The sequence below is a fragment of the Sphaeramia orbicularis genome, chromosome 13, assembly GCF_902148855.1.
Source record: "Sphaeramia orbicularis chromosome 13, fSphaOr1.1, whole genome shotgun sequence".
Classification (NCBI taxonomy): domain Eukaryota; kingdom Metazoa; phylum Chordata; class Actinopteri; order Kurtiformes; family Apogonidae; genus Sphaeramia; species Sphaeramia orbicularis.
In genome coordinates, this window is record NC_043969.1 from 43,368,689 (window position 1) to 43,382,950 (window position 14,262).

General features: G+C 38.4%; 1 protein-coding gene across 2 annotated transcripts in view; it reads right to left on the minus strand.

Moving 5' to 3' along the window:
- Nucleotides 1-1,208: 1,208 nt before the first annotated feature.
- cdon (cell adhesion associated, oncogene regulated) overlaps nucleotides 1,209-14,262 on the minus strand; it is a 64,223-nt gene continuing 51,169 nt past the window's right edge. For both annotated transcript variants that reach the window (XM_030152832.1, XM_030152831.1), the window contains exons 14-19: nucleotides 13,532-13,654; nucleotides 13,096-13,287; nucleotides 7,757-8,058; nucleotides 7,555-7,631; nucleotides 3,202-3,464; nucleotides 1,209-1,873 (exon numbers count right to left, since the gene is read on the minus strand). In XM_030152832.1, coding sequence (XP_030008692.1) covers nucleotides 1,719-1,873; nucleotides 3,202-3,464; nucleotides 7,555-7,631; nucleotides 7,757-8,058; nucleotides 13,096-13,287; nucleotides 13,532-13,654 — 1,112 coding nt within the window. In that variant the 3' untranslated portion in view covers nucleotides 1,209-1,718. The remainder of the gene's footprint in view (nucleotides 1,874-3,201; nucleotides 3,465-7,554; nucleotides 7,632-7,756; nucleotides 8,059-13,095; nucleotides 13,288-13,531; nucleotides 13,655-14,262) is intronic.

Genomic DNA, 14,262 nt, shown 5'->3' on the forward strand with positions numbered 1-14,262 from the left:
GCCATTTCCACTGACTGTCTTTTGAAAAATTCTTACCATGGTTTAAATGTTAGGGTTGTTGCTTTTTGATGTTCGAAAAATAACCTTTTATACAGTTTTATACAAAATAAAGTTGAAACAAAGGCTCCCAGGCTGTTTTTTGGTGTTCAGTTTCTTACATTTTCACATTAACAGCAACTTTCATTATATTATTATTATTTTATATATAATTATAACACCAAAAATAGCTCATAAGAGTTTAATTTAATAGCCATCTTTGCATTTTTCATGGTTTTCTTGATAATAACCAAAACCACTTCAGTTCTTACATCAATAGCTATGGCATTGTACTGACAAAAACAGTGCTTTTAGGTGTTCCGTGTTTTCTTTTCTGTCTGTTTTAGTCACATGACACACACAGGAGTAAGTACTGGATTGCATAACCATTGTTTTTGATGGTCTAATATTTTTTTCCACAACTGTATAACACCAGGACCTCTTTTGCGCATGTGGGTCATTTCAAGGTCGCATTTAGTTCATACTCAAAACTGATAGAAGTCGCATTTAATGTGTAATATGAATGAGCACACACACACACACACACACACACACACACACACAAAAAATGGATTCCACCAAAAAAATCCAAATTGTTAATATTAAGACCTGCTGTCTGAACGTAGCCTAAGTCTTGTTCTATCCTCCAATAACACACTAAGGCTGAAATTTTGAATTTCAGAGTATTTCTATGGGTGCCTTATAAAGGGTTCATGAATAATGAGTGTTTTTTTTTTTTTAGTCCGTGTAGCCAGAAAACAATCAATTAATCAATCATTAAACATTCCCAGCTCCACTGTTCAGCATGACTTCATATTCTCTACATGATTTGCCTTGGCTGGTCTTAAAGCTAGTGCTTCACCGTACCTGCTCCTCTTGTCTAACAGATTGGGGTCAGTAGGTCAAGGCTGTGCTCAGAGCAACAGTGCATTAAACATAAAGTAATGAGCTATCAAGTATTCACTGAAGCACAGAGCAGCGGCCTTAATGTGAACAGTGGAGGGAGCGTCGGCCCGTTGAGGGGTCAGCGGCGTGGAACGGCCACATCAAAGACCTGCCAGAAATACGGATGGGTTTGGACCCAGAGCGGGGAAATTCACTGCGGTAATCAGTCATCGGCTGCAGCGCATGAGGAAGGAAGGGGAGGAAAGACAGCCAGGATACGAGGGGGGGTGTTTACTCTTCCATATCTTCTCTTTATATTATTACAAAACTTTACACAGACAATTGCTAATCTCCACGTAGAGCGGAACACAGAGGGACAAAACGACAAAAAATAAAAAGTATTTCTCATCCAAAAGGCATAAATAATATAAAAGACAAACTTTTTTCTTTAAAACAGATACATTCATATGAAATAATATTTTACTACTACAAAAAATAAATAAGTCATCTAAAAAGTTTTTTGATCTGTATGAGAGTCTTCCCTCCAGTGGGATGCGGTTCCTGTCTTTGAGCAACAATCCCTTTTCTTTTCCGTCCGTCTGGCTTCGCTTCCAGTCTCTTAACGTCTCGGCTCAGTCCTCCGACAGATTCGAGTCCTCGTCACCGTCAACATGCAGTGTCTCTGACTGTCCCGGCGCCGCCCGTCTAACGCTGTGATATCTCCACGTGTCGTCCGTTCTCTCGTAACCCTGCCCACACTGCGGCGCTGTGTGGAGCGTGGGCGTGGCGGGCGGCGTTCAGACCTCCTGTGGGCTGGCCTGGATCAGATCCCCCGCCAGGCTGCCGCTGGAGATCCACCCGGGCTTTTCGTCACAGTCCAAGTCCGGCAGACCGAGGCTCTCCCAGCAAACTACGGGGCCCTCAGTGTCCACGCACTCAGGCTCCTCCTCGGCTGGAAAAAGAAAAAATAAACAGATTCAAGATTCAAGACCTTTTTATCGTCCCAGGGGGCAGTTGTTTCTGCTGCAGTAGCAATTAAAACAAATTTATTTCGGTTATAACTTCAATGATGTTTGTAAAGGTTTTAGTTCTGACAAACAGTTTTAAAAGCTTCTTAAACGGACTCTAGATTGTTCATTCATGTCTGATTCATGGCATTAGTTTTGTTCTTCAAATATCAAATAGTTGTTGATTAATTTATTAACTGATAAGTAATTGATTAATTGTTTATTTGTTGCAGCTCTATACTATTTCTAACAAACACTGAAGTATTTTCTGTTCCAGTGTCTTTAAGCTGATGTGTTTTAAACTTCAATAAACTGGATAATTTGTGATAATTTTCTTCAATAATGATCAAAAATAATAAATAAAACATATATTATTTGTGTGTAAGTACATTTAGGACAGTCTCATACAGTTAAACGTCCTCTGTTATTGATGAATGCCTTGGTTGTGTGATTAATTTAATACTTAACACATTAACTTCCTGTGTTCGTTGACCTTTGACCTGTGCAGACACAGACTGAAGGTGTGGTTGTGTTTAACTGTAACCGCTGTGAAAAAATAAGGAAATAAAGTTTTCTTTTTCTAATTCACAACAGTTGCTGAATCATGTGTTTTGTCTGTGACATGATGCTGTATTTCTGTTTGTATTTATTCTTTAATTTGACAAGGACTGAGTTCATTTTTCAACAGAAACATAAGAAACTGTAAATGCTCCAGATTTATGATTCTCATCTCTCATCTTTGAACTGATGTAAAAACTAACATTGGTTTGATTCTGATAAAGTAGAAAGAGTGAAAAAGACAATGAATTCTCAAAACAGTCTTTACGTGTCCTTTTTCATAACTGCTGGACTTTTATGGAAATTCAGTTTAAACTTAAATTATTATTTATACTCCTGTAAATAACATCATCTAAACTGATCTATGTACGTTGATGGGTTGGACATTCAAGTCTAACTCACACTTGAAATGGTTTTATAAAGATTATATTATGAAAAATAAAAAGTAACATATTTAGTAAGTTAACCTAAGACAAATCATCTGAACTGAGATTCTGTAGATTTTAATGCACATCCAGGACTAAAAGTACTCAAACTTAAACTTTACACATCATTAAGATGCAGGTCCATTATAATATTTTATTCTAAAGCTGTTCTGGTGAGAACTAAAAAAAAGTCCAGCAGAAATGAGGTCGACAAAAGGAAACCTGGAAGAGAACGAAGACAAAACACTTGGAAAGGTTTTGTGGGACTTTTCTTAAACTATCCTCCTCACCAGTGTTGTCTACTGGACAGTTTTCGTTGTTCCCGACCAGACAGCAGGAATGCTGCGAAGGAGACGAATCCTTGTGCTCGTCCGGTTGGTACCCGCCGTCGTCGTGGTCACCGCGGTTGCCGTGGCGTCCATCGGGGCCGTGGCACTGCGTGGACACCTGGCCCAGAGGGACCATCTCCAGGCCGTCCTGTTGGCACGGCGCCACGCGATGCATTAGAGGCAGCGTCCCACCCGAGAAAGTGCCGTTGGTCTTATTGTAACATCTGACGGAAAAGAGATGGAAAGAAAAGTGGGTCGTTTATACGGTGGATGGGATTCACATACTGCTCTGTTTAATTCCCCCTGCAGATATCTGTCCGTTTTCCACCAGACACTAAAACCCTGGATTCAGTTTGAGTTCTTTAAGGTCTCAAGTCTCTTTTTGGAGGAGACATGTCTTTGTTGAGGACAAACAGGACTCTGGATTATAGTCCAAAACCACAACTGGAGGAACATCACTGAATGGCCTTTGCATTTTTTCATTTATTTGTTTAAGTTGAGTCTGTTTGGCTGTGTTTGGGATGTTTCTGCATTGAACTTGACTTTTATTTCCAATCCATAACAGTATCACACACCATTTATTCACAGAACCACACAGAAACCATAGTAACACTGGTGCATTCTGCTCTTTTCTCTGACTGCACTCATAGTGTGGTGCAGTTTTGTCTGAGAGACAAAACTCTGGGTAAAGCAAACACATTCCCATAGAGTCAGATGGAATTGTGGGTAGGTTTATGTGTGTTTCAGAGCATAACCACTGTGAAAACAATCAAAGTAATGCCGTTTTTGGCATTTTTTCATGCTCTCTTTGGAATGTTTGCTAAGAAAAGTTTTGTTTATTAGCAATAGATTTTACATATTTCTATAAAGCCTCTAGAAATCTATCTCGAAACAGTGAAATTATACATATGCATCACACTTTTGCATCTCACAATCATCCTTAAGAATCTGAGATGATAAACCAAGCATATTCTGTAACAGGTCAGTCTGTGTTTAAACTGTTCCTTTTTCATGTTCGCCATTAAACACAGAACAGCAAAAGTGACACAGCTGGATTCCTATTGTGCATTTATGCTTCCAGATGCTTTTCGACGTAAAACTTCCTGCGTCGACCAATAACTTGAGTTGTTTCCAGTCTGGATCTTTCGGAGAAGCTGTGGCTGTCTGGACCAGATATCAGCCAAACCTTCGGTAATAAAATTTGACAACTTTCGACCACAAAGAGTTCATCTGTAACAACTGAAAGGAAACACACGCTGGTCTGTAAATACTGCAATGTGTTGCTCAGTGTCAAACCTTCGCAAACATATAATGGCCGTTTAATTCGGGTTCGACTACAACACTTCGACAAAACAATGACGGTTTGAACAGAAATCTGTCACAGCTGCGAAATGCGTTTTTAATATGCGAAGTCCAGACTGACTGGCTCTAAACGACTGTGTCACACTGTGGTTTTTTTCTCCGGTTACATCCTCAAACGCAGGCGGTCGAACACGGCGAGCTTCCCCCGTGTTTCCCTGAATCAGCGTCCTTCAGTATCGGTACATGATTGAGGCCCCGCCCCCTCTTTTCCCAGCAGCCCGAGGTAAATAAACACAGGGCTCATTAGGTCTGCTGGCTGGGTGCACACAGGGTAAACTGTGATGCTGCCGACCCTTAAGTACATAAACAGGACAAGCAGGAGGGAAATGTGTGTGTGTGTGTGTGTGTGTGTGTGTGTGTGTGTGAGAGAGAGGCTCTGCACGACAGCTCTTCTCAGCTGACTGACATTTTTTTTGCAATGCTCTTTTTTGTGCTAGTTTTTAACAAAATATGCAGATGTTTTTCTCTGGTTTTTCCACCTGATTAGAGTTGGGCTGAAGCAGTAAAACATGCGATCTGAGCTTGTCTTTAGAACGATTAAAAAATACCACTTAGTTTTAAAATTAGGCTTGAAACTAATGATAAAATATGCAGTAATGGATGGAGAAGCAAAGAGGAATACTGGCATGGAAATGATCTAATTAACCTAATGTTGGAATACTGTTGGAATATACAGGACTGTTTCAGTGTCATTCTCCTTCCTCTATCTGACTAAGACCTAATCTAATGTTCTACCTATCTAATGTTCTAAAACACATGTTCCTTTCTCCTCATTTGTGTTGTTCTTGTATTTTTTACATTTACTTAATGGATTTTTATTCTTTTTTTTTTTTTTGTTGCCACTTACAGGTAAGGAACCAAATATGGTAACTTAATTGACCTTGATTTTCTGCGTAACAATAAAAGCTTTTGAAAATTTTCACAAAAGTAACAAAGGCTATGTTCAGACTGCAGGTAAATGTGTTCCAAATCTGAATTTTTTGCCCATATGTGACCTGTAACCGACCTGTTAAAGACAGTTTGAACAGCACAAATCCGATTTTTTCAAATCCGACCCAGGCCACTTTCATATGTGATCCTAAATCCAACATGTATCCGATATTTTGCTATGCGACTTCACTCTAAAACGGCCAGGTCCCATTTATCCGACCTTTTTGTCATTGAAATGCGACAAACGTCATGATTCTGGGAAGCACCTAAATCAAATTAATACCTAATCAAAGATGAGAATATCAAAACTAGCTATCTGTGATGATCAACTGAGTTTAAGTAACCAAAAAAAGTAAAAACTCTGGCTTCCACTTGTTAGATGTGAACATTTTCTGGTTTCTTTTCTTGTCTGTAACACAGAAGTAAACGTTTACTCATTGTGAGGTGCAAACAAAGAACATTCTGACATTTTATTAACCAAACAACTATTATATTGATCAAGAATAACCAACAGATCAATCCACAAGCAGTCCTAAAACTAACTAAATGTAGCAGTTGGACATCTTTAACAAGTTTGTTTTGAGCTTTTTGGACCTCTGCTCTACAGATATGGTGATAATAATGCACAAAATGAGGTGAAATGATGGATTTTCCTTGAAAATCCTTGTTGAACGACCTTGAATGCATAATTCCTCCACACACCTAAAACATTTCTTCTGCTTTGTGAAAACTGAGGTAAAGCCCTGAATATCCCTTTATCGGGCAAGTGACTATTTTTGGTCATTTCCACATACATTACAACAGAGTGACAGCAACAGTTACAGTGAGTCATCAATCTCAGGTCCAATGTGGTCTCCAGGGTCTGTAAGGTCCACCTCTGCATCAACAGTGAGTGGACCTGCTTTGTTAGGTACCATGAAGTAATGGTACTAATGTAAGGAATGATGTTCAAAGGGGTCATGTGGATGTGGACAGGGGTCTGGATCAGTACTTACTGCATGTTGTTCTAATGTTTTAAAAGTGATGTTCTTTTCACCTTACATGTGTTTTTCTTCTATTTTTTTAAAAATATACTTCTTGGAATTTTTAAAATGTATCTATTTTTTTGCCACTTATGGGCAAGGAACCAAATATGGTAACTTCATTGACCTATGGGTCACAAATTTTAATTTCAGAAATTCAAGCAGCTAGTTTTTCTAAAAGGTTGAGAATTTTCATATTTACCCATGAATAACTGTCTGAGCTGTTGCACATCCTACAGAGACATCATCTAGATGGTTTGTTTTTCTTTTGTTTGTTGTGGAGCTGCTTTTTGTTTCTGTTTTTTGGGTTTATTTATTTATTTATTTTTGTTGTTGCAGTTGTTGTTGGTATTATTATTGTTACTGTAATTGTTTTGCATTGTGTGCTTGCTGTTGAATTTTGGTTTTGGTGTTGTGTTGAGTGTATGTACATCCTGTTGGCTGAGCGGGTTGTGGGAAATTGTGGTGCTTTGTTTTTCTGTTAATGACCCCAGGAAGAGTAGCTGCTGTGGTGTGCAGCGGCTAATGGGGATCAAACTGATAAGTAAAAAAAACTTCACTGACCTTGATTTTCTACATAATAATAAAGCATTTTGAAAAAATTCACAAAACAAAACTAACATTCTTAATATGTTCTCCAATAACACACTAAGGTTGAAACTTTGAATTTCAGAGTATTTTTATGAGTGCCCTATAAAGGGATGTCCAACTAAAACCCATCATTAAGTTGGTGTAAAAGGTGTTTTCAGTTCAGTTCAGTTCACATTTTATTTACAAATCATCCAAAATATGTATGCAACTTGTATTCATCATTTACAGCAAGATATGATTTTGTAAAAAGGGTAACCCCAGAAGCAATCCATAGCTTATAAACAGGGGCCCAAGACATTAAACAAACAGTTTCTACCTTGGCTAAAACCTAACCCTTGCTCTAAAACAACCTAAGGTAATTCCATAAATACAAACAGTATTGAATTTAGACAGTATCAGGTTCTCTTACCTGTTGTTGTTGCAGAGGTTCTGACAGCTCATACAATCAGACGACTCTGTTTGTGGCAGCGCTGTGTACAACCCACCCTGACAACAGAACACAAACATGAGCCTCAGCCAAACCAAACCAAACCCGACGTGGACACCGTGTGGAATAAGGCGTCCAGTCTTCAGCCCTGGACTTGTCTGAGGTGTGCGACTGTTACACTCACATTATGGTGGTGGTGAGGGTGGGGGTGGGGGTGTTCGCAGTCCCTGGTGCCGTGGGGCAGGGGGCCGTCGTGGCCGTGTGGGTGGCCGGGCGAGAACAGGCCGCCGGAGCCGTTGAGCAGGGCCAAGCCGTTGGGGAGTTTGTGGTGGAGGTGATGGCACCCCTGGGGTAACATCTGGCCACTGTGCCCGAAGCCGCCGTGGACGCCTCCATTGATGCGGCTGGTGCCAGGCAGCGTGGTGTACTCCAGGACGTGGCCGTTCATCTCCGCTGACTGGTACAGGTAACCAGGAGGGTCGTACTCTGCAGAGAGAGGACGGCAATGACAAGGCCGATTAAAACGAGGAGAAGTAGGACCAGTGTCCCTGTGTCTCACCGGCATTTTCTATCAAGAATCAATAACAAGTTGAATTTGTGAGGTTGTCAGATTCTGTTCTATGTTCCAGTCCTGTGGTCTGGATGTAGGAGATCACTGTCCTAACAGAAGTGGATGGTACTTCCACTGGAGGAGAACTCGACTAATTCAATGAAAGTCCATATATGACTTCTATCAGTGCTTAATAGTAAGCGTGTTGATATTTTAAAAAATTTTCATGTTGTACACATCAAAATATGGACCATTATAAGAAAAAAAGAATTTCAATACTTCAAAAATTCATCAAAATTCCCAAAAATCCAAATTTCTCAAAACTGTGAACAAGCTTTGTAGACATTGTCCCAGGGAAGCTACATAAGAAATTTAAAATGAATCTGAGCGGTAATTCTGTCAGAGAAGAAGATTGAAGAAATTGCTAACGAAGACGAATGCGAAGACGATGGATGCAGCTCTCATGGTCTATCGGCCAGTGAGATAAAAACAGGCCACAATGTCACAAATAAAGACAAGAACAACATGTTTTAATGTAGTTTAAGTGGCGACAACCAGGGCTGGAAAAAAAACACAAAACAAAACAAAAAAAAAACAGGTGACAAAACCTGCAGTTCCTTTAATGTCCACTAGGGGTTGGAACTGTTAAAATACCTGAGTCAGCAGCAGAAATAAACATTTTTCCAGTAGGATTTGGAAAGAAAACGATAATTATAATAATATATTTATTAACTGTGATAATGGGATTTATCACAATATGTATTTTTTTGGTCTCTATCACTTCCAAATGCTTAATATGTTTTATTTTAGTCAATTTTGCTCATGTTCATTTAAATGTTGATTGTTTCATTGTTACATTATGTATATTTGTCTCATTATTTTATCATATCTTCTTGATACCCAGCAATGCATTTGTCCTCTGTAGGGTTCACAGCTGTACTTCCCTGGGTTTCAGGAGGATATTATAATTATGTTCTTTAATTCATATTTCTTCATTACTTATTATATCATTATGAATCTTTTTTAACTTTCTAAAATATTCTGTTTGGTGCGTGTTTGTCATGCTCTAATACATAACAACAGTTGTACATCATTTACATCTGAGATTGTGTCCATTTCCTTTATTTTGATTTACTGCAGTCAAAGTCAGTCCATTTTTCTTCTATTGATTTTATCATAAACAGCAGAAACTCGATGGTGTGTTTTTGTCTTCATTCCTCTTGTTTCACATCTTACATTTTCATTTTGTTTAATCGTTTGAGTCATTTTCATGTCATTACAACTTTCACAAATAATTTCAATTCCAAACAGGCATCTGGTTCCTTTAACTTCAACAAAAATAATGATCTGACATTCGTCATGATAATTACTGGTATTGACTGATATGAAAACATTTTAGATTTTTCTCTGTATTTCCCAGACCTAGTGCGGAAAAAAAGCAGTTTGGGCTCCGTGGCCAATTTTATGTCTTAATATTAACTTGCTTTCAATTTGACAAGTTTATTTATAATTTAGTGGGTTATTTCAGGATAGGTTGTGCAGTTTGCAGAACAATAACAACTTTGTCCACTGGAACTCCACATTTTTTCCCCTTTAACTTTAACAGGCACCTGATCTTGTTGACTTATGACTATAATTTCTATCATAATTGCACAGCACCAGCGGCTAAATCTCTTTTTCTCTCTAAATATATGAGCTGCGAATCCACCTATCCAAAAGTCCGACCCAGATGGTCCGGTCCATCCACATATGTTAGAGCGTTGTTTGCACTGTGGGATCACATACGAACATGAATCTGCTCGTGAAAACTTGGCTGCACAAACTGTCTAGAGTCCAACTATGTTTAAATATGACTGAAATTAAGTGAACCCGTTATGTTTCGGCTTTTTACAGCGCACACGGGTACAACTTGGCAGCGTCGAATGGAGGCTACATTTCTTTCCTTGCTAGCTTTAGGTTTAAACTCACTGTGCATTTTCTTTATTTTACATAAAAAAGCAAAAAACAAAAACAGTGGCAACAGCGCTGTGATAGCAAGGGGAGGCAGCGGCATTAACCCATAAAGACCCAAACATCCACCAGCGACCAAAACCATCAACTAATGTAAACTGTTTAATACCTGTTGATCCACTAATCCTATCAATCCATGTAAATAATTGGTGTAAAATGCACTTTATCATCTTTTTATGACCTATTTGGACGTTCAGAGGCTCCGTAGTTACTAGGCCTGTAACGGTACACAAAATTTTCGGTTCGGTACATTTTTGGTTTTCAAAGCCACGGTTCGGTTTTTTTTTTCGGTTCGGTACAGGAAGAAAGAAAACCCCTAAAAATGTCTATTAATGCATTTATGAATTTTTTAACATTTTCCCCCCAATTTTTGGAGACAATAGAATATAGAAAAACATAAAATAATATAATTCTGCTGCTACAAATCAAATAGAAAATAAAATAGATTATTAATATTACTAAATGTATTTTAAACATTAGTTTTGCACTTTTCCCTGAAAGGTAGTTTTGTACAAACAAGAAAAATCTAATCACAGTTCTGTCAGTTCACATTCTGCAGAAAAATAACAAAAAAATTCCACATGAAGTACAACATTAACAAGAGGGTAAACTGGTATTCTGTTTAAACAAACTGAAGAGAAACATTGACAACACAATGAACCAAATTATTTATTTTAGGACAGAGAACAAACTGTTTAGGACACTGTGTGTCTTTGTGTGTGCCTGTGTGCACGGGGGATTTTTTTTTTTTTTTTTGTTGGAGCCGGGGGATAGGGCAGTTATATACTTGGGGGGAGCGGTCCATAACTAACGTAACGAACGCTGTCGTGAAACGAAAGTGAAACTTTACATACTTTCAACGTTCTATTTATTCCTCTATTACACAGCGTGTGTGACAGACAAACAGACAGAGCTAGTGTAAGTGTTGTAGAACCACCGTAGTTCCTTGGGGCCAAACAACGTCCGTCTTATTAACGTCTCTTTCTTCGTTGTTGTCTTTCACCTGAACCTGAACTGATCCAAACTGGACTGGACTGATGGTGGAGGGTCTTCAGTCTCTTCCTTCCAGGTTCACATCATATTTGTTGTTTTTTTTAACCTTATATCAGCTGCTATTTCATATATCGGGTCAATGTGTGCGTCCTTCCATACGTCCGTATGAAACTTGCGCAGATTTAAAGTTCCGCGTTGAACGATGTCTTTCATTCCTTTTTCTTTTTCTCATCATACTGTGCCGTTTTGGTACAGCTGTGTACCGAACCGAACAGGTGTGTACCGAAACGGTTCAGTACGTGTACCGTTCCAGGCCTAGTAGTTACCATAGAAACACTGTCACCTTCTACAACATTGATTCACCAGTAAAACCCATGGAGTTGGATCAATGACAGTGGATAGAGATAATTGTTTTATGTTCAGTTAATGATAGATTTTACTAAAAAAGTAACTTTTTCTTCAGTTTTCTCCGTTTTTGATATAATAAACCTTAACTTTACTCTGAGCTTTTATGAACACTGACATGATTAGTAAATTAAATGCAGGAAAATACCTGACTGTCAAAGAAAAACACAAAATACATAAGATAATGTTACAATAAATGGTGATAAGTCACTTAAGGAAAGTTAAATCTAGAGAAAAATTCATTTGGGAACTGCAACAAAAGTAACACTGTGTCCTTCTGACTTAACACTGATGACATCATATTTAGATACATTCTACTTGTAATCTCATTTGGTTATTTTCATTTTCATTCTCTGTCTTTTTCCGTTCTCTTCTGCTCACTTCGTTTCAGTTACTTAATGATTATCTTTGGTCATATCCCTGATTTTTTGAGAAACCCACATCACAACATTCACACCACATACACATCTTACACACTTCAACACACACAAAACATTTACACGGCCAAGGCAGGACATTGATTTACCGTATGTCCCAAAAAAATTACTATCGGACTTTCTGCATTGATAACTTTCAAAATAATTAAACAATCTAAATGCTATTTCAGGGTAGGAAACTATAACTTGTTACCTACATCTTCCAGAAAACCCAATTTGGTTCAGTGGTCACAGAAAAATGTGGATTTTTGTAAAGCATGTCATGGGTTTGTTTCTTCCAAATTTGGCACTTGGATGCTTTTGGCGTCCATATGAATGCAAATATTTTGCTCACAACCGACAAGGCATGAGTGTTTATATTATTTTGTTTTAACCAAGAACCAATTTTTTTTAGTTTTTAAGGGAAGATTTCAGTGTAAATATGTAAATATTATTGTTCATGATCATCTTGATGACAAAAGAGAGAAAAAAGAAAACAGAAAACCAAAAAGGACGAAGGGCTCAGTCCAGTCTTCCATGACTTAATAATTTAATATCTTTCTTTAATATTCATTTTCGCACCTTACCAACGTTTGAAAAACTTACAGATCTGCTTCCTTTTTGATGTAATTCATTATTCATTTTGTTAGTTGAAAATGAAAAGAAACAAGCAGTCACTTTTTCAAAAGAGATATTTTTTTGCGAGAGCAAAAAGAACAACTTCGCATTTGAAAAGCGGGAACACAATGGACAACGCGTCTCCGTACAAAACTTGGAGGGAAGGGACTTCTGACATGCTTTATAAAGATCCCCACGTCTCTGTGACCACTGAAGCAAATCAAATGGGGTTTTCTACAAGATGTAGGTAATAAGTTATAGTTTCATGCCCTGAAATTGAATTTTGATTGATTCTCTATTTTTAAAGTTATCATTGCAGAAAGTCTGACTGTAAGTTTTTTTTGGGACATATGGTATACTACCTGGTCAGTCATACATTTTGTTTCTTTTGTACATTACACGCCATATATCCTAACCCCCAACCCCCTCCCTCCCCCCACATTATGATGTATGCATGAAAATATATTGTACATAAGTTTACTTGTACTTGGTGTTGCTTAAATAAAGGTTATGGGGAAAAAAAAAACTCACTGTGCATGTTGTTCTGCTGCCGGTTCCTCCACAGACACATGGCGATAAATGCAAGCAGGATGAGCACCATGACTCCCAGAACGCAGCCCACGATCAGGTACAGCAGTCCTCCAGGGGGGCTGGGGGGCTCCTGGGGGTGGGGTCCCGGTGGCGTGATGGGGTGTTGACTGGGCGACCCCGGCGACTGACGAGCTGTTGCAGAGGAACACGAAAAGAACAGCTTTAGCCGTTAAAAAAAAAAAAAAAAAAACACCCAACACAGAACGACCAAAACTATAAAACGCAGGCTATTGTTGTCGGTCTCATAAAACTCTGCACATTTATGTTGTGTAATTATGGCGGCCATACCCATCATTAAAGTTACGGCTTCGACTGAAACATGCCCAGACCTCTGATAAAGTGGAGGTTTGGTCGACACATGAGTCACTCCTTGTACCTTTAGTTTCGCAGATCATGACATTGCTGTATTCACTCTCTCCCCCGTCATTAAAACACTGCATCTTGATGTCGTAGGACGTCTCAGGCTGAAGGTGGCCGATCATATGCCAGTGTTTCACACCTGAAAACAGGGATGAAGGTGAGAAACGACTTCCTCTACTGAGGCCGCTGTTGACTGTGGCTCAGGGTTTGCACACATTTTTCAAGCACTTTTAAGGGTCATTTTCAAATTTTTCCAGCACAGCCCTGGGCTCAAATGCATACAGTCGTGGAAAAAATTATTAGACCATCAAAAGTCATCAAAAACAATGGTTATCCAATCAAGTGCTAACTCCTGTGTGTATCATGTGACTAAAACAGACAGAGAAGAAAACATGGAATGCCTGAAAGCACTGTTTTTGTCAGTACAATGCCATAGATGTTGATGTAAGAACTGAAGTGATTTTGGTTATTATCAAGAAAACATGGAAAATGGATAGATATCAGCTCTGAAATTAAACTATAATGAGGTATTTTTGTTGTTATCATAATATTTGTACAAACAAATGTACCTTTAGTTGTACCAGCCATTAAAATGAACACGAATTTGAAGAAAACAAAGGGTGGTCTAATAATTTTTTCCATGACTATATGTACAGGAATACATATACTCAGGATTATTATTTTGTCACTTTTTGTCATAATGATGCAGATTGTATTATGATATGAACATCTAAAATTATGTTAATT